This window comes from Carassius auratus, unplaced genomic scaffold, assembly GCF_003368295.1.
Source record: "Carassius auratus strain Wakin unplaced genomic scaffold, ASM336829v1 scaf_tig00029361, whole genome shotgun sequence".
NCBI classification, from domain to species: Eukaryota; Metazoa; Chordata; class Actinopteri; order Cypriniformes; family Cyprinidae; genus Carassius; species Carassius auratus.
In genome coordinates, this window is record NW_020525762.1 from 66,327 (window position 1) to 92,339 (window position 26,013).

Consider the following 26,013-nt stretch of genomic DNA (forward strand, 5'->3'; position numbering starts at 1 on the left):
TCACGGTCAAAACAGTCAAAGCAAAGGACACAGCAACACTCACACTGTTGATAAAGTTTTTATTCTGAATATACTTGAACATGAATTTTAGACAGTTCCTGGATTATAAACAGTGGGCTTTTTATCATTTCTGCCTTAGATAATTACTTTACATTTTTAATTATCATTATACCTTAAGGTAAATGCAAAAGGATAAAAAAGGAAAACAATGCTCTGAGGGAAGATAATACAATTGGTTGTACTGTTGTATACCTGTTGTGTTAATAATTCATCCAAAAAACATTAAAAACGTTAAAAAAAAAAATTGAGTAGAAAAAGTTTTTATTATTATTATTATTATTATTATTATTATTTAAAAAAAATACAGTATGACACATTAAAAGACTATGGAGCCCCGCACATGACATGCAAGAAAAAATAAATAAATTGTGCACACAATTTACCAATTCGTTCCCTCAATGTACTAAAACGTGCACACGATTACTATTACGTTCCCTCGATTTACTATTGTGTTCCCTCGATTTGCTAAATTATGCACACGTAATAATAAATCGAGGGAATTTAATAGTAATTGTGTGCACGTTTTAGTACATTGAGGGAATGAATTAGTAAATCGTGCACACAATTTAGCCTACTATTTTTTCCTGGGGCTCCGTAAAAGACTGCACGTCTAAACATCAGCTTTTTAAAAGAAAGAGTAAATGCTTCCTATATCTTTTTTTTTTTAGTTGACGTCAAATACTTTGGCGTAATTTTATTTGTCATTTTACTAGAAGCTATTTAAACAAATTAGGCCGATGACAACACGGCTGTTTGAAATTGTTCCAAAACCATGAACAAAACTATGTGTGGTTTAAAAAAAACAGACTACATTAAATGAAGGTTACGTTTGGTATGGTTTGGGTCACCACTTGAAATCTGGTTCTTGAAGCAAAACCAGATGTGAACCACTGGATGACAGTACAGTTAAGGGGGCTGAAAATAAGCCTAGGGATAAGTCCTCCAAAAACTGACTGATGCAGACTAACGGTCAGCCAGGAGACAAGTGGAGGCAGCAGGATCTGACTGACCACTTAAAACACACTTCACACTATCAGACAATTCCAGAGATCAAAACCCAAACAGAGCAGAGAGACAGCTTTTTAAATCACATTTAGCATTTTTCTGTTCCTGAGGTGACAGCATCTGAGCTCAGTGAAAAAGGCAGTGAATGTTAAGGTGAGGTCACATTAACGAAATTTCAGCGAGATTTAGCAAAAAAGTCCTTTGTCGGTAATGTAATGACGTATGAAGCACAGCTGACTTTCAAAGCCAGCAAATATTCACAAAATCTGCTACCGTCCTCATACGAAGCTCAAGATCGCACAGATTCCTACTGAAATAACTCGATTTTTTCCAGTGCAATTTTGCTAAATGTAATTGCACCTTTCACGCCTTTAAGGTCTGAGTCCAAAATTTTCATATGCACTTTTTAAACAGTAGAATCCTACATTGTGACATCATCAGATGGGAAACAATGTGTACTGATTTGTATAAATATGTCAATTTTTGCAGTTTTTTTTAAAAGAAGGTCAAGTTGGATGCATTGCATTATGGGATACAGTATTTCAAATATGTACTTTATACTTAGTATAGATGAACAAGATGACATTACTTTTGCTGGGAATTAACGTGGGTAATTCTTTGAGTTAACAGTCTGGAACTGGAAATGTTTTCAATAATTTCTCATGTTGACAGCCAATTAACTACGATGTTCTTTTTTTTTAATTTTTTTTTTATCATACACTGATTTAATGCACATCACATCTAGAATGCTTGTCTGATTACAGTGATAAATCATGGAAAGAGTTTGAGAAGAATGGCTTTTCAACGCAAGCCAAATCCACAAAGTCCAATCATGTTGTTTTCAGGTGCATTACCAAAACCGTTTCCTGTGTACAGAGGAAATGATGCATAAAGTAGCAGAGATGTTGCTCACTAAAATTCACTTTCCATTCTGGATTTGATGTTGTGTGTCTTCATGTTTTTTTTTTTTAATTTCCTGTTTGTCTACTCTTCTAAAATTAGAAAGAACACGATTGTAATCAGCTCTGACAGATACCCAAATGATTTTGTACATAAGCCAAAAGCCCATTATTACTTGCAGAAATCATCTGTTTGCTATTAATTAATCACCATATTTCATAATCAATACAATATTGAATATATTGGGTACTGGCTAAGCATTAGGCATCCCTCCTTCTCTTCAAAACAGAAAAAAAAACTTTGAACTGAATACTTCAATTAAAAAAAAAGGTAGCTTGGCTTTTTTACAGACATAATAATTATTTAAATATATATATTATTATTATGAATATTAAACAAATAAAACACTGAAGAATATTTTTATAACATTCAATTTGTGAGCAGTCCAGGGCTTCCGTAAGTATTCTTGTCTCTTCTCAAAATCTTAATTATTCCATAAATGTTGAATTTTGGCCAAGATTTCAATGAGGCACAAAGATCCAGTCAGGACCTCTTAAAGGGACAGAAGTTGAATTTTTCATCAGATCAGAATGATGATATTTTGCATTTCTCTGGGTCAGATTGCACATTGTGATATTCCTTTGCTTAATTTTATATGAAACCATTCACATCAAGGCACGTTGACAGAAAAAAAAAAAAAGGCTGACAGAGCTCTGCCTCTGACATTAAAGTGAAAAACGACACATTAGAGACTCAGACAGCACAACCAGGCCCAACATTTCTTATAAAAACTCCCGAGCATCTCAAAATATCTGTAAACATTAGATAATATTCTTTCCACCTTTCTGAGTTCTCCAGATGAAATTAAAACATGGGAAAGAGCAACTATGTCATAAACACCTTTCACCAGTCAGCAACTACATATCCACACACATACATTAAACAGAGCACATAAAACTCCACATTAAACATACAGCAGAAAACTCTTTGCTCATTTGCATTACTTTAAACCATCTCAAATAAACAGCTAACGGACCAAAAACACACACAGCAAGCTTTTAGGTCAGTACGAATCGGCTGTCATTTAAAAAGCCCTGAATGAGAACCAAAGGGCTGCTTGGCCACACGACCTGCTTGGCATCAAGGGCAAAGTACAGCAACACCACACACAAGGTAAGGTTTGGCAGCTGGGTGCATTTGAAACGCACTATGGGCCGATAAAAAATAGTGAATACAGGTATCCACGGACAAAGAGAGGGAGGTACTGTTCACTCGAAACAGCGGTCAGAAACGAAACCGTTATTCCCGAGGCACAGAGGTGGAGACCACTGGGAAAAACAAGAAACTTTTGCATCGGGTCACAAGCTCACTTGTCCTTTTCTTTTCCAGTAATGGGCTGCAGACCACAAACAAGGCTGGATTTTGACCCAACCCAGAGGGATCCTTTAAAAATCTCAGCAGGGCAAACCATAAAAGTCACATATGAAAAGTTTATAATACTGAGGAATTAGCCATGTAAATATGTCGAAGGACAAATAGGTTAAAAAAGGCATCACACCGGTAAAGGGCGAAACTTTGGTTGGCAGTGTTGTGATTGGATAATTTTTTCATTTTAAAGACAGGACCTTTCTTCACAGCGAAGTGACGATGAAGTGTCAAGGTCTGCCCACCCTGTCGCTCATGAGGAAGGAGTCTGACCTTACGGGTCAAATGTCAAAGGTCGTTGCTCATTTATCATCTCCGACCAACTTTGACCTCAAAGGCTGTGAGTGATCGCGGCTTGGGTTTTGTACTTCCTGGGTCAGAGCCTCTCCCTCCATGTGCTGGGCTGTAGCGTGGGAGTCCAGATGAATGTTTAAATGTACGTTTTGGCATTGTAGAGGGGTGTGGCGTCTCTATGCTGAGGTCACGAGAGGCAGTGTCCTCGTCCAATCAGAAGCCAGAGCAGCGGCAGCTGGATGATGATCATGGACTCGATAGATGGACTCAGACTTGACGCCCCACCGCAATCCTCATTCTGCTCCTATTGCAATGCCAACAAGAGATAGCCATTAGTCCACTGGGGAACTAATGGTGCGATCACATCTGGGTTACGATGAGAAAGAAACTTTGTGATAAAGGACAGAATTGGGGATCCAGAAGTAAAAGTTCCATTGATTTTCTCCATTGGCAATAGATAATATAGTTTATTATAGATAATATACTGTAGTTTATTCTAATATAGTTAACCAATATGTATATGTTATATATAGATTTATAGAGATTAATTAATTAATTATCAATATTATAATCAATGACTACATCATTTTTATTTACTGCATCGTTTTTTCCATTACCTTTTTGCATGATTAAACAAAACAATATACTCGAAAGTTAAAAAGTGGGGTCAGTAAATTAGTATTTCTTTTTTTTTTTACATTGATAAAATGGTAAAGTCTTAGAATAAATAATAAATATACTAAATTATTTTGAGTGGATTCTGCTATTTTAAACTTTTTATTTATCAAAGAATCCTGAAAAAAGTATCACAAGAACAAAAAAAATGTAAAAAAAGATAAGCGGCACAACACCGATAATGAATCAGCATATTAGATTTCTAAAGGATCATGTGACACTGAGTGATGACTGCTGAAAATTCAGCTTTGTACCACAAGAATAAATTATATAAAACAGTAAACCGTTATTTTAAATTGCAATAATATTTTACAATATTACCGTTTTTTTTCTGTATTTTTGATTAAATAAATGCTGCCTTGATGAGCATAAGAAGAAAGTCCTTCAAAAAAAAATTTAATAATACTGATCCCAAACTTTTGAATAGCAGTATATATATTTAGCATATTATATATATTTAATTACAGTAATTGTGACATTAGGTGAACACACCATAAATCTACAAAATCCCACTACAATCAGTCTAAAAGTTTTTTTATATATATATATTTTTAATATGAATAAATATGCTTATGGTGTAAATAATGTATTCACTAAAGCGGGTGAATTAGTCAGGCATGAGAGTTAACAAGCTGTAAGAAGCAACCGCTAAATTAATTCGTTTGATTCATGCTAAATTAAATGCACAAGAGAAAGAGATATTTATCTAAATTAGACCGAGTGGAAGATGTAGATAAAAAGAACAGAACAGAAGTGTGCCGGCTGATAGCCTTTTGCACAAACAAAATAAATTTCCAAGTAAACTCAAATAAGATGACATATACAACACAAAAGTGACACAGGTGTTTAGTGAATTTACTTCTAATTTGGCAGACAAGATATATCAATATGAATGAATAAATAAAGAGAGAGAGAGAGAGAGAAAGAGAGAGATATGGACTGACCCGAGACAGCACATGAACACTGGCAGCAGTAACATGAGCAGAGAGGAAAGCAGTGGAGAGCCTGCATTTCTCCTACACATGGCCTCATCCTAACATACATTATACAGCCAAATACACAGCACCAGAGAAAGAGAGAAAGAGAGAGGAAGAGTCATGCAGGAAAATGTTTGACAGTCAGAAGTTTAAGCAACACGCAAACAAGTGCTTGAGCCAAAAAGCATTAATACTGCAAAGTAAAAAGAGAGAATCCAGAGCAGGAAGTAGGAAGTGTTTAGATAAAGATACACTACTTGGTCAAAAGTATGTGGACACCCCACTCATAAATAGTCTGTGAACATTTCGATTCAAAATCATGAATAAAAAGTTCAGCTTGTTCAGTGGGGTTCATGTCAATTCTTTCACACTAAACTCTTTACGTCTTCAAATATGGGATTGTATAACTATATGCTTATCTGAAACACCCAACAAAGTTCATTTCAAAAAGGTGCCCACATTCTTCAGGCCATGAGATTAGAACATGTCAAACAAAGCCAAGCTCTCCAAAACCAAGATCTATCACACAGAGCCAAATAGTTTCGTCGATCACGAGTCTCAGTGTGGTAGGTCTCGGGTAATGACTGAAATGAGAGCAGCAAAGACCAGCCAAATTGGACATGATGCACATTAAGTCATGCTGATTGCTAGTTTGGTCACAAACTGTTGTAGGCTTTCGCAGGAAGGAGGTGTTTAAGTGACTTACACTTGTGTTGTTGTCAAAGCACTGGTCCGGACCTTTCCGATAGCGTGGGTTCAGGGCTATCTCACAGGGGTCAGGACCTGGAGCTATGGGACCAAGTTCAGGATTCAAATCAGCACAATCTGACATTCATTTATTTATTTGTTAATGAGCCACCAATTCACTAAAACTTAGCTACACTTATAATTGGCATTAGAGTGTATTGGACTTAATACACTCCTGCTGAAAAACTGCTAGTCCATCCTGGATCATGCAGGTCTTGTGCTGGTGGTCTAGCTGTTCAGCAGCAAAACCTGTTTTTTTCTGGAGCGCCAAGGAAGTTTTGCTGGGTTATTTAGCAAAGGACCAAAAATACCAGCGTAGCACAATTTTATAAAACTTTGCAACCTATTTACAAAGTATTTCCAAGGCAAATGGGACTGTGGCGGAGACGTGGTTTAGTCGGGAAATGCGAGAGAGACGGGGACTCGTGAGCACGTGAAGCTGGAGAGCGGTTAAGCCAGACAGACGCAGTAGCGAAGCTGAAGTGCTTTTAGAGAGTGCGCGCACCTGCCGCACTTGTTTATTTAGTTGTTTGTTTTTGTAAAGAATAAAGTCTCTCACGAGCCCCATACGCTGACTCTGGTCTCCTTCCTCTACCCCGATCGAACTACGAACTATCATTACAAGGACATTGGATAAACATGTTGGGTAATGACTTGAGAACTGGTCAACCATTTTTCCAGTTTCCTGACATCAGCTGTTCGAATGAACTGAATAAAATGAACTAAATGACAACGAGAGAGAGATTCTCCCCTAATGTGTTTTTGCGAGAAATTGTGAGACGCATTGTATTCATTGGAAAAAACTACTTGTGGTTATTTCTGAACTTCCTTCTCATGCTGACGCTGACCTGATGAGTAACCATCATTGTGTGTCTCAACACAAATCAGCAGGTTTGTTTGTACATGAATGAAGGATACACGGCTTTTCTTCCTGGGAGAAAAATCTTTCATCAGCCTGGCAACACGGTTCTTTTGAGTCGGCAACAATAAGCACCAGATTTGTTTTTGGAAGCTTTTCAGCTATGAACTGCCTGAAAACAAAAACACAAAAATATGCACAAACAAACAGGCACAATTCATCTGTGTCAAAAAGGTCATCTTGAACATAAAGAACTGGGTGACAAGTGATTAAGGCTTTATAATGACATAAAATGTTACATATAAGTATATAAATAAACAGCAAACTGTATAATCATACAATCATAATAATCAATATTAGTTATTTTTTCCCCAAATAAAGATAACTTGAAAACGTATGTAAAGCTCAGGAGCAATGAATATGTTTTTTTGCTGAATCACATTTCATTGACAATAAATAAATAAAATATAAAATCCTTTTCATTCCATGATTAAGCTCCATAAAATCTCACCTGGAGCAGTTTTGACAATCAATAGTCCCCTTAAAAGATGTCTCATTGTTCTCAAAGAAATATTGTTTCTGCTCTTTAATGCAACTCTCTTTAGATGGCATCTCAGACAGGTCATCGTCTAGGTCCGCTGTGAACAAAACACCATTGATATGATGCCATGAGATGCAATACTTTAAATGATTATTTGAATTACTGTGATTTAGTGCATAAATAACACCTCAACTGTCAATAGAGTCAATTACAATTATTAAAATTACAATTATTAAATTTAACAGAATACAGTCCAAATTTACACCACACCTCCATCAACAATAACTGTCTGTGACATTATGAAATAGAATACATGGTCACAGTCTGTACGTACAGGAACTCAACCTTAGCGGTCATTAGCACTGAAGTGTTGGCAGTTCACCAGACGACAAGAAAAACAGCCGTCTGCCAAATTGCAGTAGCTTGATCATTGTTTCATAGCAATGAATTACTAATGTCTAGATCTTACCTGCCTCAAGGAAGTTAGGAAATGTGATGCTGACAAACAACTGCTGCAATATCGACCTGGAGAAATCAAAAGAAATACTGATTTAGTTAGCTAAGAACAATGGTTTTGTCCATATGCTGCGATGAAAGTCATTGGGTTCCAAAACTCCTGTTTTCTTGTAAAATATACAATGAGGCCCTTTTTTTTTTTTAATATCTCCTATCGTTTTCAATAGAAGAAAGGTTTTTTGTGAACTGAAAAAGTGAAATCGCTCACCAGGCTGCTGCAGAAGCCCACCAACCAATGTTCAGGATGTCAGCTATGGTGGGCTAAAAGGGACAAACAACATGTTTTTAATCTACACAACATTTCTGTAAGCACTAAGGGCATCTAAAATGTCCTTGTGATGTATGTTAAATCAGCATAAACACTAAGATGTTGGCATCTTAAACTCTTATTCTCTCAGACATTCTTCTTCGAACTTTGCAAGTTGCATATCCTGAGCTGAGAAGCACCAAAACATCCTGTTTTTTATTGGAAGGGGGCCCTATTATGACCCTGCCAGACAGAAAGGACCTGGTGCCAAACAATAAGGGAGATATTAGACAAAAGCTCAGCAGATGCAAGCATAAATCCACAAACAAGGCCAAACGAATGAGCTCAGGGGACCATTAGCTGCCGCACACGCTGCTCTGATTAGCATGAGAGAGGAAGTGTCTCTGTGTAATGATTCACGCTTGACTCTGTGTGTTGTGAGAGATTTAGTCAGCATGTAGCACAAGGCCGTAATCGTTCAAGACACAGATCAGAGAGAGTATCGTGAGGCTAACTTATCAGTGTGACATGATGGAACAACATTATGAAGTTCACTAATTGCATGACTAAGCTTTATAGTCCAGGGAAAATGTGCAATGTAAGCAAATCTTTATTTACATGTGCTAAAACATGCAAACCACTACTAGATAGGATTTTATTGTGAGTGAACATATTATAAACTGACTTTATTTTTTTTTCTTAAGAAACTGAAATGAATTCAAAGAAAATGAAACTCACCACATAGACTGATCTGAGACCAGCGGCGGCTTTAGTTTCTTTGGTGGGATCACAGAGGGCCTGGTAGTCGTAGGTTATGTTGACGGAGAACAGGGATTCGTTTATCAGATTCCTCATTAGGCTGGGGTCAATCATACCGAAAAACTGTCCGATCTGAAAACACCGCCATTCACAAACACACACAATTACTAAGAGACTTCTGTTGTTATTATATAGGGATTATTATAATTACTACAGACAAAAAAAAAAATTCAAATCAAGAAGCCTTCCATCGGTCAATTTGACGAACTAGTTAAATCATGTTTTGCAAAATCTGTGGGGCAATTTGTTTTCCCATTATGTAAAAAAATAAATAAAATCTGATTTCACCCACAAAACTTTGCTGGTATCTCCAAAGGAACATCCAAAGGATTTGATCAGACTTAGCTTACTTCTGGGGATAATTTAATGTCTCAAAAGAATAACCTTCATGAACCTGCATTTTACAAAGCTACAGGCACAGACAGTAAATATGCACCACTTAAAAATAAAGTACACAAAATCTATTTTTGTTTTCAATTAACATAATCTAAACCCGCAATGAAATGTTTGTTTATTTGCCATTTGGTCTGCAGATGTCCTGAGATGAGCTACAAACAGTATAAAGAATCACGCTCTGAATACACACATCTGCTCCTGATGAATGACAAAGTGTGCCTTCTTTTTTGGTTTAGCAAAGGTAAAATTAAATAAAATAAAAATGTTCATATTTGCCACACTGATTCTAATAAACTAATAAATAGCCAATATGTTAATAATAGTCCTGCCAATACTAGTAAGTATTGATCCTTATACTAAAGTGTTACCAAAAACGCTTAAGTGTGTTAAAACAGAAATGTGTTGAGTTAAATAGTGAATAATTATGCACAGCTTTCTGGATTCCATGTGGCCATTCTTATTCCAAATTCCACAACCTTGGCCGAGTTTGTCACTCAGGGTATGAGGATGTCTGTCCGTACTAATCTGTAGAATAAGTTCATGCTGTGAACTACATGCTGTGTTTAAAGAGTGTGGAGCCCACCGTGCTCAGGGGAGCCAATAGGATCTGTAGTAATCTTATTTGGACAGCCTACTGCATTACCATAATTTAAACCAAAGAAAGAGCTGTCTGTGAGCCCAGAAAATCTCTGAGGTGTGATACCGACCGCGAGTGTGTGTGTGCTTTAAAAAAAAAAACGCCCCTGTTCTGGTTACTGTTACGAACACACACAGCTAAACTTCCAGCTTTGTATTGCACGTAAGAATGTAAAAGTATGTGCATCCGAGACCATAAGTCAGTCCAAAGGCGATATAAATCCTAGAGCGTACAGAACGGCCGCCGCTCCCTGTGCAATAACAGCTGTAATGAATGTGCGGTCTGCCCGGCGGTCCTAGCCGACCCCTGGAGAGTCTGCCCACACAGAGGGGAGGAGACGGGGTTTAGGGCACAGTCAGTCCCCTCGGCTTGAGTCCTGCTGCCAAACACTCCGGCCGTGATTTATCCTGCACACACTCCGCTCTGATTGGTTTCCTTTGCTGAGCCTAACTTTAAACATTTACTCTACTGCTGTTGCAAACGGGGTGCAGGTGGGGTTGGGTGGGCGCTCTCCGGGGGTCAAAGAAGGGGAATGTGGAATCGAAGCAAAATGGTAATTGGGTATGAAGAGAGGCACACCTTATTGATATAATCATCCTTATTGGTCATGACAAGGAAGCCTCCATCATCCAGAAGAAAGCAGTCCAGATTCTTTAAGAGAAAAAAATTAATACAGGCTTAGTGTAATTTAAACTAAGCTTATTATTATTTATTTTTTTAAGAAATTAATACTTTTATTCAAAAGGGACACATAAAACTGGTCGAAAGTGACAGTAAAGACACAAAGACAGTTACAAACTATTTCTATTTTTAAATAAATGCTGTCTTCCATTCATCAAAGAATCCTGAAAAAGATTTGATGGTTTCCAAAAAAATTATAAAAAGGCAACCATTTTTAAAGGTGAAAATAATAAGAAATGTTTCTTGAGAAAATATACTAAAATAGAAAACTGTTATTTGTTTTTACTGCATTTTTGTCAAAATAAATAAAAAATCTTACTACCTCCAAAATTCGAAACAGTAGTTTATATAATATAGATTTAACATCTCTTTAGATCTAACACAAGTGGTTGCATAAATATAATCTTACGCTATCGTCCCTCCTGCACCCACATATTTCGCCAACACACTGTGCAGGAAGAGTAAACATAGATTCATATTAGAATATCAAAACTGTGTTATCAGGCAATATTAAGGATTTCTTATATTTATTGGTACCAGTGGACATTGGGCACACTAACTCATATTGGATATGCAATTGTGCATGCTCATTTTTTACATTTAGATCACCTTTGACAACATCTAATGCTCACTTGAAATGAATGTTCACTACAGTTCAAATGAATACAGGAGGTTCATTTCTTGCACTCACTTTGGGCGTGATCGTAGCTTTGATGAAGCTTTCCATCCAAGTCTGTTTATCCAGTTTTACACCAACCACTGAAACCAAAATGAGTTTAGTTTGAAATTTTCCATCAGTTCACAATCACACAATCAAATGAAAAAAAAAAGAATTCTGAAAAAGCTTTCTGAACTGGCCACTTCTAGTAAGTGTCAATAATTTGAAAATACTTTTAACTTGACCAGGCTGTTATATTGGTGTATCAAAACATGCTCTCTTCTGTTTTTCTATCTACAGTATATTCCCATATCAGAACTATAACGTCCGACTCTTACCTGCTGGCTTCAGCAGGAATTCATCAACTCTCAGGTCCATCGCTCTGCTCACTAAAATAGAATCTTGAGTTTATGAAAAAAGGGGACAGAAAATATCCATTAATCCAAAAGGAAAAAAGGGATTTTGCTGTATAATAATCACCAACACATACTTACCATTGACTGCATATGGTGATGATGTAAATACATAAATGTTGTTGTCCAGACTTCTCTTGTAGAAACTGGACTTGTATGTTTCTGCATGCTCAGTCCATTCTGAACCAGCACTGCAGAACACACACAGAGTGATGATTTTAGTCGAAATCCCACAAACCTGCCTGGTATTCCCTCTCTCAAGCTTTAAAATATAATAGTACCTCGCAGGATAGATTCTAGTGACTCCGCCGTCTGTCAACACAAACTTAGCCCTGATTCTGTCATTCCTGCAAACCACAAACCAGACTGAAAACATTGCTGTGTGAAATAGATGAAGTTCACTGAAAAGTTCTATCGTACTTTTTTCTTTATGCTGCTTACGGGATTTTCTTTTTTCTGTGGAACACAAAAGGAGATGCTTAGTAGAATGTTCATGCTGCTCTTTTCCATACAACTAACGTATACAGTGGCCAAACTCCTAAAAGGACAATAAAGCACCATAAAATACTATTTTGATGATGCTCTTTTTGGAATTTGACAGCATATGCTTTCATTGTGTGAAAAAAAGCAGCATGAACATAGCTCAAAACATCTCCTTTTGTGTTCCACCAAAGAAAGATGTTCATACAGGTTTGGATCAATATGATGAAAGTATAGTTGAAGTTAAATTCACTTGGCCTTGTGTATTTTGCATGTATAATTCAGTGCAACTCACAGCTTCTGTTTGTTCCAGTGTTTGGCCAGTTCAGCGGTGATTCCAGCGTCCAGCAGCAGTCTGTTTATTAACTCCATATTACCTGAGGAAGCACACATAAAAAATGGCTTCTATCAACATCTCGCCATACTTTTACTATCGTTTTAACATGAGAAGTATCAAAATGACTCTCGCGCTACAGGAGCAAATTCTAATGGAAGATCAATGGGCTCAAAAGAAAGCTTTACGTCATTATAAGCTTCACCTTTGACTTGATAAATGCATAAACACCTGTTGCTTATGAGTTAGATCAGGCTCCACATTCTGACCTTTGAGGCAACTGATGCCAAAGTCATAAAGAAGTAGAACTTCACAAAAAAGAGAGCGAGACAGCGACGCAAAAATAACGGGTCAGTGAGACACGTCAGGAGAGTAACACGCAGATTCATTTTCCGAGACGTGGAACATGATTTTATTCTTGGGCTGTATGAAACAGCAGTAGGTGTTCAAAGGTTTTACGTTTTTTTTTTTTTTTTTGGTTCTGGCACATTCAGAACGTTAGAGTGTTTTATAACATCGCACTGCAGTTCATTACCGCAAAGCCTTTACGACAAAACACACACACTTCAGAAAGAGCAGCTGGTGTACAACTTTATTCCGCCCCCCTCTGCACGCTGCATGCTTTTCATTAGGACCTGATTGAGAGCAGCGCAAGAACACAATTCAACTGATCTGCCTGTGTGGAAATCGTGGACTTAAAATACCAGACCTCTGTGACAAATAGCCACAGAAATGAGCGTTTACAGTGCTATGTTTTGCAGGTTACAAAATGTTATTGTCTATGCTCACGAGGAAGTTTTCTTCTTGAGTGAAAAAACTGAATGGGTTGAAATGATTGTCTGTTGGTTAATGTGAGAGAGGTTTTGTTGTTAGATGTCTGTAGGATATCTGAAATTGAGACTTTTGGAAAAAATAAAAAATAATCTATTTATTATCTATTTTTATCATAAATAAATATGTTAATTTAATTTAATTTAATTTCCTGGACCCTACCAATGTAATTTCATACATCGTACTACTCTCTCAGTTTCCCTTTGACATGTCCTGCTTTTCCTCTTTCACACTGGGTAATTGGTGCATAATTCAAGGAGTGGGCTCTTAGGTATAAAGTACCAAGTGATTACCGCAACACCAACTGATCCTGATGAGATCAAAGCGGCCTGCAGAGAGGAAGGTGAGGGGAAGGGGGGTGTCTGTGTGTGTGTGGGCAAAGGGAGGAGGTTTACTTAGTATTAACACGGTCAACCAGAAAACAATAAATATAATTAGATTCAAAGTGATATACACAAACCCTAATATAATCAAGAAAAGGTGCAAGAGAACTGCTTTTGATGTGGATGAGGATTTTATTTTTAATACAGCAGAAGTAGTTTGATTATAAATAGTATTATGACTGAATTAAAACATGGATTTTCTTTCTTTCCCTGAAAAAAATATTAAAATATGTAATGGCATTGTTTAGTAATATAATACAGCACTATTTATAACACTGTTAAAAACTGTTTAAAAATAATACAAAATATATTCCAATGTGAAATAACAATATTTTGTTTAACATATTTTGTTAAAGCTGTTTAACAATAATGTAGTTAAAGCTGGAATTAAATTATTTAGTCATATGATGTAGTAATATTTCAAATACTGTATTATCTATGATAAAAACGTTTTATTTAACAAATATTTAGTAATTGTGAAATGTCAAATGATTTCATTTAGTAATATAATGCATCAATGTTAATAATACTGTAATAAAAACCATTTAAAAATATAGCAAATAATGAATTGTGTAATGACATCATTAGTAATATAATTTAGCAATGTTTATACTGTATTAAAAATTATAAAAATGTATTCAAATGTGTAATTGCAATATTTAGTAATAATATCATAATACTATGTTAAAAACACTTAAAATTATTCAACTTCATTAAAAACGTGTAATGGTATCATTTAAAAATATATTATATATATTTTTATAATACTATTTTAAAGTACGGCAACTGTAAATCTTTGAATATACATTTAAAATTTTGCTAATCGTAGCGTCTACTTTTAAGTAACATTTTAATCAAGATTCTGTCCTCACAAACTGCTCACTACCCCCGGAGCAGCCATGGAAATGAACTCTGAACCTTTAAACTAGCGTTATTATCTCTGACCTCAGTGGATTTGAGCCAGCAGCCCAGAAAGCTCCAGAAGATACTCACACGGCGAGTTGTTGGGGGTATGTATGTCAATGTACTCAATGAAGTCTGTGAGGAACTGTGTGTGGTTGTCACTCTGAACTTTCAGGTCTGAGCAGTAAACTCTAAAACATGGAAAAGGAACATTTCTCAGAATCATTTACTGTTGCAGAAAAAAATAAATAAGTAAGATCGGAACAACATGAAGGTGAGTTAATGATCACACTATTTTGGGGTGAACTATCCCTTTAAGAAACTGACCTGGGTGCTATTAAAGTATGTCCATACTCTTCAAAGTGTTCCAAATGAAGGCTTTCAAAAACTGAAAGAAAACATGAAAATATCAGAAATCAGCAAGATCGAAGAACATTTCAAATAAGTTCTGTCATTACAGAGCGGAAAATTATACAAAACAGATATATACAGGATAAAAACAGACCCTAAAAACTTACAGGTACATTCAAAATGACCTGAAAGTGAAACACAACTCTACAGAAAGCAGGCTGCTGCACAACAGCTTGTGAAAATATGTCTCTGAGCTTCTGTCTAGTAATGCGATTATACGCTGTGACACCCTGCTGTTTAGGCACACGGCCTCACATACGGGTGGCCCAGACACAGCAAGTTCAAAATGTGATCTGTTCTCTCAAAATACAATAACAGTAACAATTAAATTAACTAAAATTCTGAGCAAAGTTGAGATCAAGAAATATGGAAGATTCTGCACTGTAACAATGTGTTTTTAAATAAATAAATGTCTCTTTCAGATTCATCCCATTCTCCCACATACTCTCTTCTATATATTTATGGATGTGGGTTGGTTTATGAGTATGTTTGTTCTTTCGGAAACCAGATGACAGACTTAAACATGTGAGAGGTCAGACGTTACATCCAGGTTCAAACATGAAGGAAAAGACAAAAGGAGAGAAAAACAGTACTTGCCAGTTTCTTCTGAAGGGTCAAAGGCCGCAAAGAGGGAAAGGAGGGAGCAATTTACAGAGGAAAGGAGGCAAAGAGAGGCAGAGAAAACCACAGGGGTAAAAGGTCACCAATATTTTATTCACAGAACAAGCCTTGAATAAAAATATTGCATTCTCATCTAAGGTTGTAAATTGAAAGACGAGCAACATTAATAAATTATGCAGTCACATGAGCCAAAAAAAGAAGACAGAAGAAGAGAAAAACATGTCATGCAGAAAATAATAATAAATGACTTTCTTCAGAATTAACATCACTTGTTTTTACATCTTGTTAATGCAATGACATCCAGATATTTTTAAATGTAGCCAAACTGTCCAAACGCATTTTGAGGCCGCCGCATTTTCACTTGACTTACTTTAAACTCAATCTCTGTGATGGTGTCAGGTTGAAAAAAGTAAAATATGGTTTTAAAGGATGTAAAATATAGTTTAGCAGAAGGACAAGCCAAGATCTGGTGGCAGACGAGCGATTAGTACAGATTGTTATTGCGGAACAGTAACATTAGACGCCTTGAAGTAACACTGTCCCGTTAAAGTTAAAAAGGGGCACACACATACCACATCCGCACCTGGACATGAACCCACGGACCCAACACACACACAGAGGACATGCCTTCTAAAGAGCGAGGCCTGTATTTTGTTAAACTGCCCCTTTACGAGGCTTTGAAAACATCCAGATGATTCAGAGAGCGAAGGGGCGGAGATAAAAGCACAAAGAGTCACACTCATGTCCTCTGCAGTTTCCAAACCTCCAGGAAAACATCTACTAAACATGATGCCCTCACACATACACACACATTCAGACTCGGTCCCGGACTGTAAATGCGATAGTCACACTTCATGACACTCATAGCGTTGACAAACACACTGAAGTTGCAAAGAGACAACACATCTAAACTTATTTACTCAGCAGAGAAACATTTGCACATGCAAAGCAATAGAAGAGTGAACAAATGTGTTTTTGTGCATTCTTTTTTTTTTTAATGGTGACTGCGATTTAGATACTGTAAGTGCAGAGCAGGTGCTAGTAGTAGAGATAGGCCGATTAGAAAATCTAGTTTTAAAACATTTAATGACTTAAAAAAAGTGGTGTAATCATCAAGTAAAAAGTAAAAACATATTTTCCTTGCACCCCGAATCTATGTACACTTTATATTAGGCTTTTAAATAAAAATTTTTAGAATTAAACAAATATCAAGAATTGTTATTCATTAATATCAAGTTTTGTTTTTTGTTTTATAAGTTTTATAAGTTGCACCACATGACATTTTACTTGAACTCAAATAAATATCATTATTTTACAATTTGCACCACATGATATTGTACTTAAACTCTCTCTCTCGCACACACGCACACACACACACACACACACACACACACACACACATTAATTAAACAGACATTTTTCACATATTCATAATATTTAAGGAAAATTGCTCCAATGGTTTATTTCTAAGAAATAACAGTAACAGTAAAAAACTCAATTTTAAATGCTTTTCTTTGTAAGAATGCCTTTCTATATATTATAGTATCAGAAAATAAGTAATACTTTGACCCCCATAAACATTAAAAATGTATTTTCATTCAGAAAAAAAACAATTATTGTAAAAAGTTTATCACATTTTTGTTGCAGTTTAATGTATTCTTGAATAAATTAATAGATCTGAAAATGATAGATTATTGTAACATTAGAAGAAAAAAAACATGAATTGAAGTTCATATTGCCAATAAAATGGTTTAAATGAAGTATTTACTGACAATAAGCAGCTCAGTAAATCTGAATGGTAATTCCATCTGAGCCAGGATATCACAAAACAACAATATCGGCCGATCTCTAGTAAGAATCACTATGAAGGAAATACAGAAGGAAAATACTTGCCGGAATTTTCAGAGACATTCCAAGCTATGGACAGACAGGGAAAAGAGGAAAGGGAGAGAGATGGAGAGAAAAACAGAGAGAGAATGAAAAAGTTTTGGGGAAAGCAAGATATAGGAAAGAACATGAGGGATTTCACAATATTTTATTCAATCCTAGAAGCTTTGAATAAGAATATTGTACAGGAACTGTGAGGGCTCTCCTGGAGGGAGGGGCATTTGAGATTCCCTTTCCTCTCCCAAAAGCCACATGAGAGGACGAGACGGTAAACATGGGCACAGAGATGCATCTGGAAGAAAAACCTGGGCTAATATGCACAAGGTGAAAGCCTTTTGCTGTTAAAGGAGTCGTCGCCCCGTCTGGAGCGTTCTCGTAGAGACAAACCACAACTGAGGAACCACGCTGTTACATTTCCAGATGAGGTCAGGGTGTCAAAATGAGATGTGAAATGGACAGAGGCTGTAGGGGACTCTCTGGATGAAAACCAGGAGCTTCTTTCGTCTCAGGACAAGAGACTATAATTCCATGCTCTTTGATAAAGGTGTGAGAATGTGAGCTGTGGTACTTACATTTGGCCTGAGTGATGATGTCTACTATATTGGCTTTGATGTAGCTGACACTGTAATCAGGTAGAACTAAAGCGAGACTACAGAGAGAAGACACAAGGAATAAATGAGGATGAAAGGCAGTAGACTTCCGGACATTATTATAACTGAGAAATAAACGTCCTGTGTAATTTAAATTGGAGTTTTGTTGCTTTTTGTTCATGTAGGCTGCAATTTATAGATTCCAACTCAAATTGGTAAGAGATCTTAAACTCAAACATAAATGACTCTATTTCGCTTCACTGTGTCTTTTACGGGAGAAGTATAGACTTTGTACAGTGCCCCCTAGCGGCAGTATATATATATATATCTCACAGAACCAAACACACCTTCACAAATGCAACAAAAACAAAACAAGACGAAAACAAAGCAAATCAAGGCAAAGATTGTAACAAACAAACAAATAAAAACAAGACAAAATCAAATCAAAGTAAAATAAAATAAAAATAGTAAAAAGACAACAAAACAAGGCATAAGACAAAAAGAAAATATTTCTCAGACCTGTAGTTTGTTTTATTGACTGGAGTCCAAGTGTAGGTTCTGATGCCTCTGTCTATGTAACGCTGCAATAAGAATAAAATGACACTTAGTGGTTTAATGAACTATTGATCTGTGTTTTACTAGTATTGTATAGCCCAGTGGTTCTCAACTGGTGGCTTGCGACAACTTTACTGTGCAATTTCATCGGTGATTTGTTCTCTTCCTGGTTTCAAATCTATGCTTAAATTGTGATGTCTTTAAAATTATTTATTTATTCATTTATTTAAGAGTGAGCCAAATAGATGGTCCACCTTTATTTAATTGATTTTTATTTTTAAGGATGTGTGGCTAATCCAACTCTGCACCATTTTAGTGCATTCATAAGAAACATCTGATATATTAATATGGCTTAATAAGATAAACGTGGTTCCTACCAACCTGAATGTGTTTTGTGCAGTAACATTATACCAGAGATATTTAGGAAGGAACTAATAATACAATTCAATGAATACATTTTTAACATTTAAAGGCCATTTATGTTTGCATTTGTACAATGTTTTAAAAACATTAAATTATTTTTATGTTGTTTCCATTTGATCTCTTATAATAAAAAAAAATTGGGATTTGAGCAAAACCAGCTGAGAAGCACTTCCTGTTTAAATGATGCATGATTACCTTATCTTGAGATGTCATAAGTGTTTGGAATCTCTTTTGATCGTTCTGAGCATCTATCATACTGCTTCTGATCTACAGACAGACAGACAGGTGTGTCACTGATGTATCATTGCTGTAAATATTACTAAATATATATAATAATATTGTAAATAGAGTTACAGAGTGTTGCTTTCAGCTAAAAAAAGATAATTACTCCTGTAATCTAATATCCCCTTAGATAACTCTCAAGTAAGATAATGAGTAATTTGGGTTGTGAAGTGAGAAAATTATATTTTTATACCCAGCATATTGTTATGAAATCACACAGGACTAAAAATCAACTTTGCTGTTATTGCTGCTTTGATAATCACTTTGTTATGACTTAAACATCTATACAAAAGAGCACAATTAATGTTACAAAATCAAATCACACCAGCCTGTATTGATTTTAACACAGGAAAGCTTGACTCTAAAAGCTGATTTTTCTTTTTTTTTACTTAATGGGATATTAGATTATTTGGAAAAATGGATTTTGTCTATTAAATGAAAGTCAGTAGGGTCCAGCGTCAACCCCATTTACTTTCATTGTACTGACAAATTAGATTTCGGCATAAGAAAAACATATAAAGTTTGCTCTCACCTCCACCTTCACTTCATCCTCTAATTCTGCATCTAAGAAGTCCAATGTCACGGGTTCTTGAGACTTGAGATCCTGCAGGCAAACAACAACAACTTTCAAAATAATCCCATAAATCAATACTGCACAGCATATTTGTGTGCAGAAATATTTACCAATGAGTCACTTTTTCCTTGAAGAAGTGCCCAATGAGGAACCGTTTCTCAGCATATCTGCTTTGTTCCACACACAGTGCCCACTAATCCCACGGATCACTGACTAAACATTTACTAATTGTCATGCATGTGTTTTGAATAAATGCTCTCTTTGCCGTTTCATCTGTAAACTAAACAGAACGATTGTGTTTGGATTGCACAAATGATATTTATTACAAAGGACAGAGGACCTCTGCACATGTGGGTGGCCAGAGTTATTTCATCATAACCTATAATGAAGGTTCTTCAGCCGTGCATAACTAATCATACACAAGGTTATAGGCAGCTACTTTTAACAACAGAGAGAAAGAAACATACAGCGATGGCATGAGTGAGAGTCGTACCTTCGGCTGAAGGTTGGGATGAAGCAGCACGTAGCCGTTGGGGTCGATGGCGAAGTAATATCCATTTGGTCCAAGCTTTATGGAATGAAAGACAAGGGTTTTGATTATTATTCTGTAACATCTGATAGCGTGCTTTTGCTACTGTACCTTTAAGACTGGTACATGCAAATGAGGTTTGTTATTATTGGCTAAACTTTTTACATGTGAAAAGTTTATAAACACTCCCACCAGGCTGGTATAAGTAGTTCTTCATAATTTTAAGCTTAGATGATTCATTTTTGCTGCTTAGTATGCACAAAAAAAACATTCTTGAGAAATATTGTTACTTAGTGAAAGTAAAATAATATAAAAAATATATAGTGCCTATTCTTGTTTTCAAATCTATATTTAAATCCTGATGACTTAAAATTTATCTACGCTTTTTTTTATGAGTGAGTCAAATGCATTATTTGCAAATTTGCATACTAATTTATTTGCCTTTTAGGTCATTTTTATGTCCGGCTTTGGTCAACCAAAAAGAAAGAAAGAAAGCAAGCAAGAAAGAAAGAATGAAAGAAAGAAGTATACAGCCTATCAGACAATTTTATTTCAGTTGATATTGGATTTTGACACTGTTAAATGCAATTTTAAAGCAAATCTCAAAATTAATATTAATATTATATTATTATAAAATTGTATGTAATGTATTTTTGCTGCTTAAATTAACTTGTAGCATTTTTCACAATTGATTTTAGTATTAGTTAGCATTTAAATGTTTTTATTTTATTTTTATTAAAATACTGAAATAGAACATTTATTCCGTTAATTTAACATTAACATGATAATAATTATCAGCTTACAAGTATCAACCAGAATTTAAATAGCAGTGCAACCTTAATGCAAAGGACTTTATAAAACTTAATTACATAAAATGTTTATTGAACTAATCAAATCTATAAAAATATTGGACATTAAGCATGTGAATTCAAAAAAGGTCAAAATCAGACACACACAGTTTTCCTTGCTTTCATTGAGTATGTATGCTGTAGTATGCCTATATTTAATATTTAACTTTTGGTTTAACATAAAATGACCCCTTGAAGTTAATTTGGCAGTGAAAACAAAAAGCAAAAATCACAAGATTTATAAACACAAAGAATGCAGCAGCACTGGTAACATGACCCAGCTGTTCCAGGTCAATGCAACGCTTGTGCAAGCTCTTCAATGTTGCAAACTCTCAGTCGTAAATTAAGAAGTGCGGATCGCACCCACACGCTCTCACGCCTTACAGTGTAATGTGGAGTCAGTCTCTTGATGTCATCCAGAGACACGTCTATGGCCATCACCCCCAAAATCAACTGGCTCTGGGCCTGCAATTGATAAAGAGGACATTAAAACAGATGGCGTTCCACTCGAGTTCATCTGATTCACTGACTTCACCTTATTCTTGTCTTTACTGGTGCTGGTCTTATTGAACACAGGCAGAGTGCCTGTAATCACAAGCCCCAATTCCTGTAACACAAATACAAACCCAACAGCTCTTCAATACTTCAGAATCAGCCTAACATCAGCCAGATATATAGAAAATAAGACGTACTAGAGCGTCCACATAAACGTTGGTCCACTGGACAGTTTTTGCGCTGTCATATTCTTTCACCATGGGTCTACCCAACACATCCAGGTACTCCTGCAGCGAAAGGATGCTGGTTACTATCGTATATGATGCGGGACAGGGGTCACATTTATGTCATTTACCTGGGTGTTGATCCTGATGGCTCCAATCGAGGGGATCTCATAATAATAACCTGCGGGAAACATCAAAATCTTAATACATGATAATAAGACTTCCAAATTTCTCAGCATTAGATTTCAGCGTTTTACCATTGTTATTGCAAGCCATCCATTGAATTGGTGTCTTATCATAGTTATGCTGGCCCACAGAAAAGGTGAAGATCCGAACCTGACAGAAGAGAGGAACAAAGATACTGACATGATTACGTTTGTAAAACCAGGTGTTTGCATGTACTGTACAGTGCTGATCAAAAGTTTGGGATCAGTAATATTCTCTCATTCTCAACAAGGCTGTATTTATTTGACAAAAAATATATAATTTTGTGAAATCTCATTGCAATTTAAAATAACAGCTATTTTAATATACTTTTCAAATATAATTTATCCTTGTAATGCAAAGCTGAATTTTCAGCAGCATTACATCTTCTGAAATCATGATAATATGCTGATTTATTCTCAGTGTTGGAAACAGAACAGTGTGAAATGGATAAAAAGTGATAGTAAAGACTTACAAAAGATTTCTGTTTTGAATACATTCGGTTCTTTTTAACTTTTTCATGCATCAGAGAGTCAAAGAAAAAAGTATCACAGGTTCCAAAAAAGATATTAAGCAGCACAGCAGTTTCAGCACTGATAATAAATCAGCACATTAGAATGATCTCTGAAGGATCATGTGACACAGAAGACTGGGGTAATGGCTGATGAACATTCAGCGCTGCGTTAGAGAAATAAATTATATTTTATATAAGTATATTAGAATAGGAAACCAATATTAGAACGTGCAATATTATTTCACAATATTACTGTTTTTTTCTGTATTTTTATCAAATAAATACAACCTTGATGAGCATAAGATCTTGTTCTCCAAATTTTGAATGGCAGTATAAATATATCATTTCTGCACGTAACAAAACCCTCATTAGCACATTTGAACACATCCTTATTGGTAAAATTATAATTAATTTAAGTCATTTAGCAGATGCTGTTATCCAAAGCGACAATATAAAAAGAGTAGAGAGGGCAAGAGTTACAGATAAAATTAGATATGATATAAATATGATATAATGTTGTTAAAAGATTATCAAGGCTACAACGATTATTACAATTCATTCCATGATCACTCAGAAATCATCTTCATTTGCTCATTTAGTGCTCAGGAAACATTTGTTATGATTATCTATGTTGATAACATGCATATGTAATAATGCTTATTATAAGGCAATATTTTTGGGGTTGGTGTGATTCATTGTTTTCCAGGATTCAGAAGAAATTTAAATTCAAAAGAACAGCATTTATTTTCTCTAATAACATTATAAATGTTACTTTTGAATACTTTAATTAATTTATTCTGAAATAAAAAATGGTAGTTTACATTTAAATTAAAAATGCAATATATTTTTTTTTATTAATGTCAGTGCATAGCTTTTATTATTATCTGAGCGTAAGAACAGTAGAAGTCTTTGGCGCATCTCATTTATGTGTGTGTGTGTGTGTGTGTGTGTGTGGGTGTGTGTGTGTGGGCATGTTTTTGTGACATATCAGGACACAACTTTGTATAATGACATGGGTATGACACAGGTATTACAAGGAGAGGGTGACTTATGAGGACATAACCCAGTCCCCATTTTTCAAAATGCTCATAAATCATAAAGAATGAGTCTTATTGAGAAAGTAAAAATGTTTCCTGTGAGGGTTAGGGTTAGGTGTAGGGTTGGTGTAGGGCCACAGAATATACAGTTTGTACGGTATCAAAACCATTACGCCTATGGGATTTCCCCACTTTTCACAAAAAACAAACTGTGTGGTGTGTGTGTGTGTGTGTCCATGTGGTTCCTCACCTCCTTTTTCCTGTTGTAATTGTCAAAGATCTCTGAAGCTCTGTCCTCCCCTCCATCAGTGAATAGCATGATGATTTTATTACAGTTTGCTCTTGAAAAATTCATCTATAAAAGAAACAAATCATTTTACAAGTACAAATGTATAATAAACAAGTGATGCCACTAGCTATAATATTCACTGCTGCCACAAGATGGCGCAACAAACTTACAACTTACCTTTAAACAGATTTGATCTCAATATATACAATACACATTATATAACTTAAAGAAAAAAAAGTCCATCACAAAAAAGAATTTGGTAACAAAAAAAGCAGGTTAAATATTGAGTGATATTATTTCCCCATTGTGGTTTTTGTTTCTAAATTAAGCTACATTAGATATTCTTACTGAGGAGAGCTGGCCAAAAGCCTCCTTAAAGCCGATTTTATAGTCAGTGGTGCCATTCGCTGTGATCTTCTGGACTGCCTCCTTCAGAATCTTCTTATTACGGACATTGGCTTGGACCAGGTTTTTAAAGCAGGCGACCGACTTGGCCGAATTGTTGAACTGAAACAATAGAAAAGCATCGTAGTTAGTCATCTGTACATGCAAAGATTGTTATGAAATCATTTAGATTCAAGGCTTTGTTCGGCTCCTCTAAATAAGTCGAATGGCTCAGTGCCAGCAATACACTTAGAGCACTGCTGGCTAATTTCATTAACTCCAAGCTAACGTCATACAGCTGGAGCCAGGCCATAAAATACAAGCGTCAAGTTATTAAAGAAATGGAGGAAGAAAGTTAATCGAAAACATACTAAACAACTCACTCACTTAAAAGCAGAATACAGAGTTTGTGATTTTTATTCCTGTCAGTAGTCTCATGAAGAAAATGAAATAAATGATGCATTTCATAAATGAATTGCACAGCATCTAGAGCAGAGGATGATGGGAGACATCAATAATTCTTTGGCCTGCCGCCTCAGCGGTGCCTAACTGAAACCACAAAAAAAAAAGAAAAAAATAACTATGACTTTATGGATGCTTGGAGGCTCAATGCCTCTGTTTCCCTCCAATTTTCTATTCCTACTCAGCAGGAATACAGAATGTTTTTTTTGGAGCGTCGGAGGAGTTCATCATTTAAACAACACTCTCAGCAACACACATATATCTCCTATAGACTCACAGAGACGATGTTGACGTAATCATCATCGGAGAGAGTCTCCAGCATCTCGCTGACGGAAGTGCGAATGAGCTTCAGTGTCAGACCCGACACGCTTCCACTCCTACAGAGAATAACATAGTCAGTTCAAACATGCGGCTATAGAATCACTACAATGTGCTACAAAAGATTAGCTTCATTTATTGTCTTAAATCATTTAATTCGATTGTGCAGGAAAAATGATCTACTGTATATAAATAAAAAAATAAAAAAGACGGACATCCAACTGAAAACAACTTAATTTAAAAAACAAAACGAAATAAAATATAAATATAAATATATACAAATAAATAAATAAATAAATAAATAGAGAGAAACCTTATAGTTATGGAGAGCTCTGAAGGGAATCAAAAAAAAAAAAATCCAAACCATAGACTAACTATTATATTATATTAAATGAAATTAAATGAAATTAAATGAAATTATATTATATTATATTATATTATATTATATTATATTATATTATATTATATTATATTATATTATATTATATTATATTATATTATATTATATTATATTTGTAGCAGAAATGAGTCGAACAGACAAATTAAAGAGTCTATCAGAGCTGTGTGCATTGAAACATGAGCTGA

At 35.5% G+C, this 26,013-nt stretch overlaps 1 protein-coding gene across 1 annotated transcript; it reads right to left on the reverse strand.

The window, feature by feature from the left end:
• Positions 1-494: 494 nt before the first annotated feature.
• On the reverse strand, positions 495-25,503 carry LOC113079824 (voltage-dependent calcium channel subunit alpha-2/delta-1-like). Its single transcript, XM_026252049.1, has 32 exons — positions 25,388-25,503; positions 24,613-24,771; positions 24,226-24,330; positions 22,478-22,556; positions 22,352-22,401; positions 22,194-22,283; positions 22,037-22,108; positions 21,886-21,966; positions 20,618-20,692; positions 20,083-20,154; positions 19,464-19,535; positions 18,810-18,871; positions 18,273-18,349; positions 17,707-17,730; positions 15,790-15,798; positions 15,109-15,169; positions 14,872-14,972; positions 12,626-12,707; positions 12,132-12,197; positions 11,932-12,041; positions 11,776-11,838; positions 11,471-11,538; positions 11,189-11,227; positions 10,678-10,749; positions 8,985-9,137; positions 8,208-8,260; positions 7,953-8,008; positions 7,454-7,580; positions 7,002-7,114; positions 6,043-6,125; positions 5,304-5,392; positions 495-3,988 (listed from the first exon to the last, which is right to left on the reverse strand). The coding sequence occupies exons 1-32, from the start codon at positions 25,430-25,432 to the stop codon at positions 3,952-3,954; spliced, it is 2,445 nt and encodes an 814-aa protein (XP_026107834.1). The 5' UTR covers positions 25,433-25,503; the 3' UTR covers positions 495-3,951.
• Between the last annotated feature and the right edge of the window lie 510 nt (positions 25,504-26,013).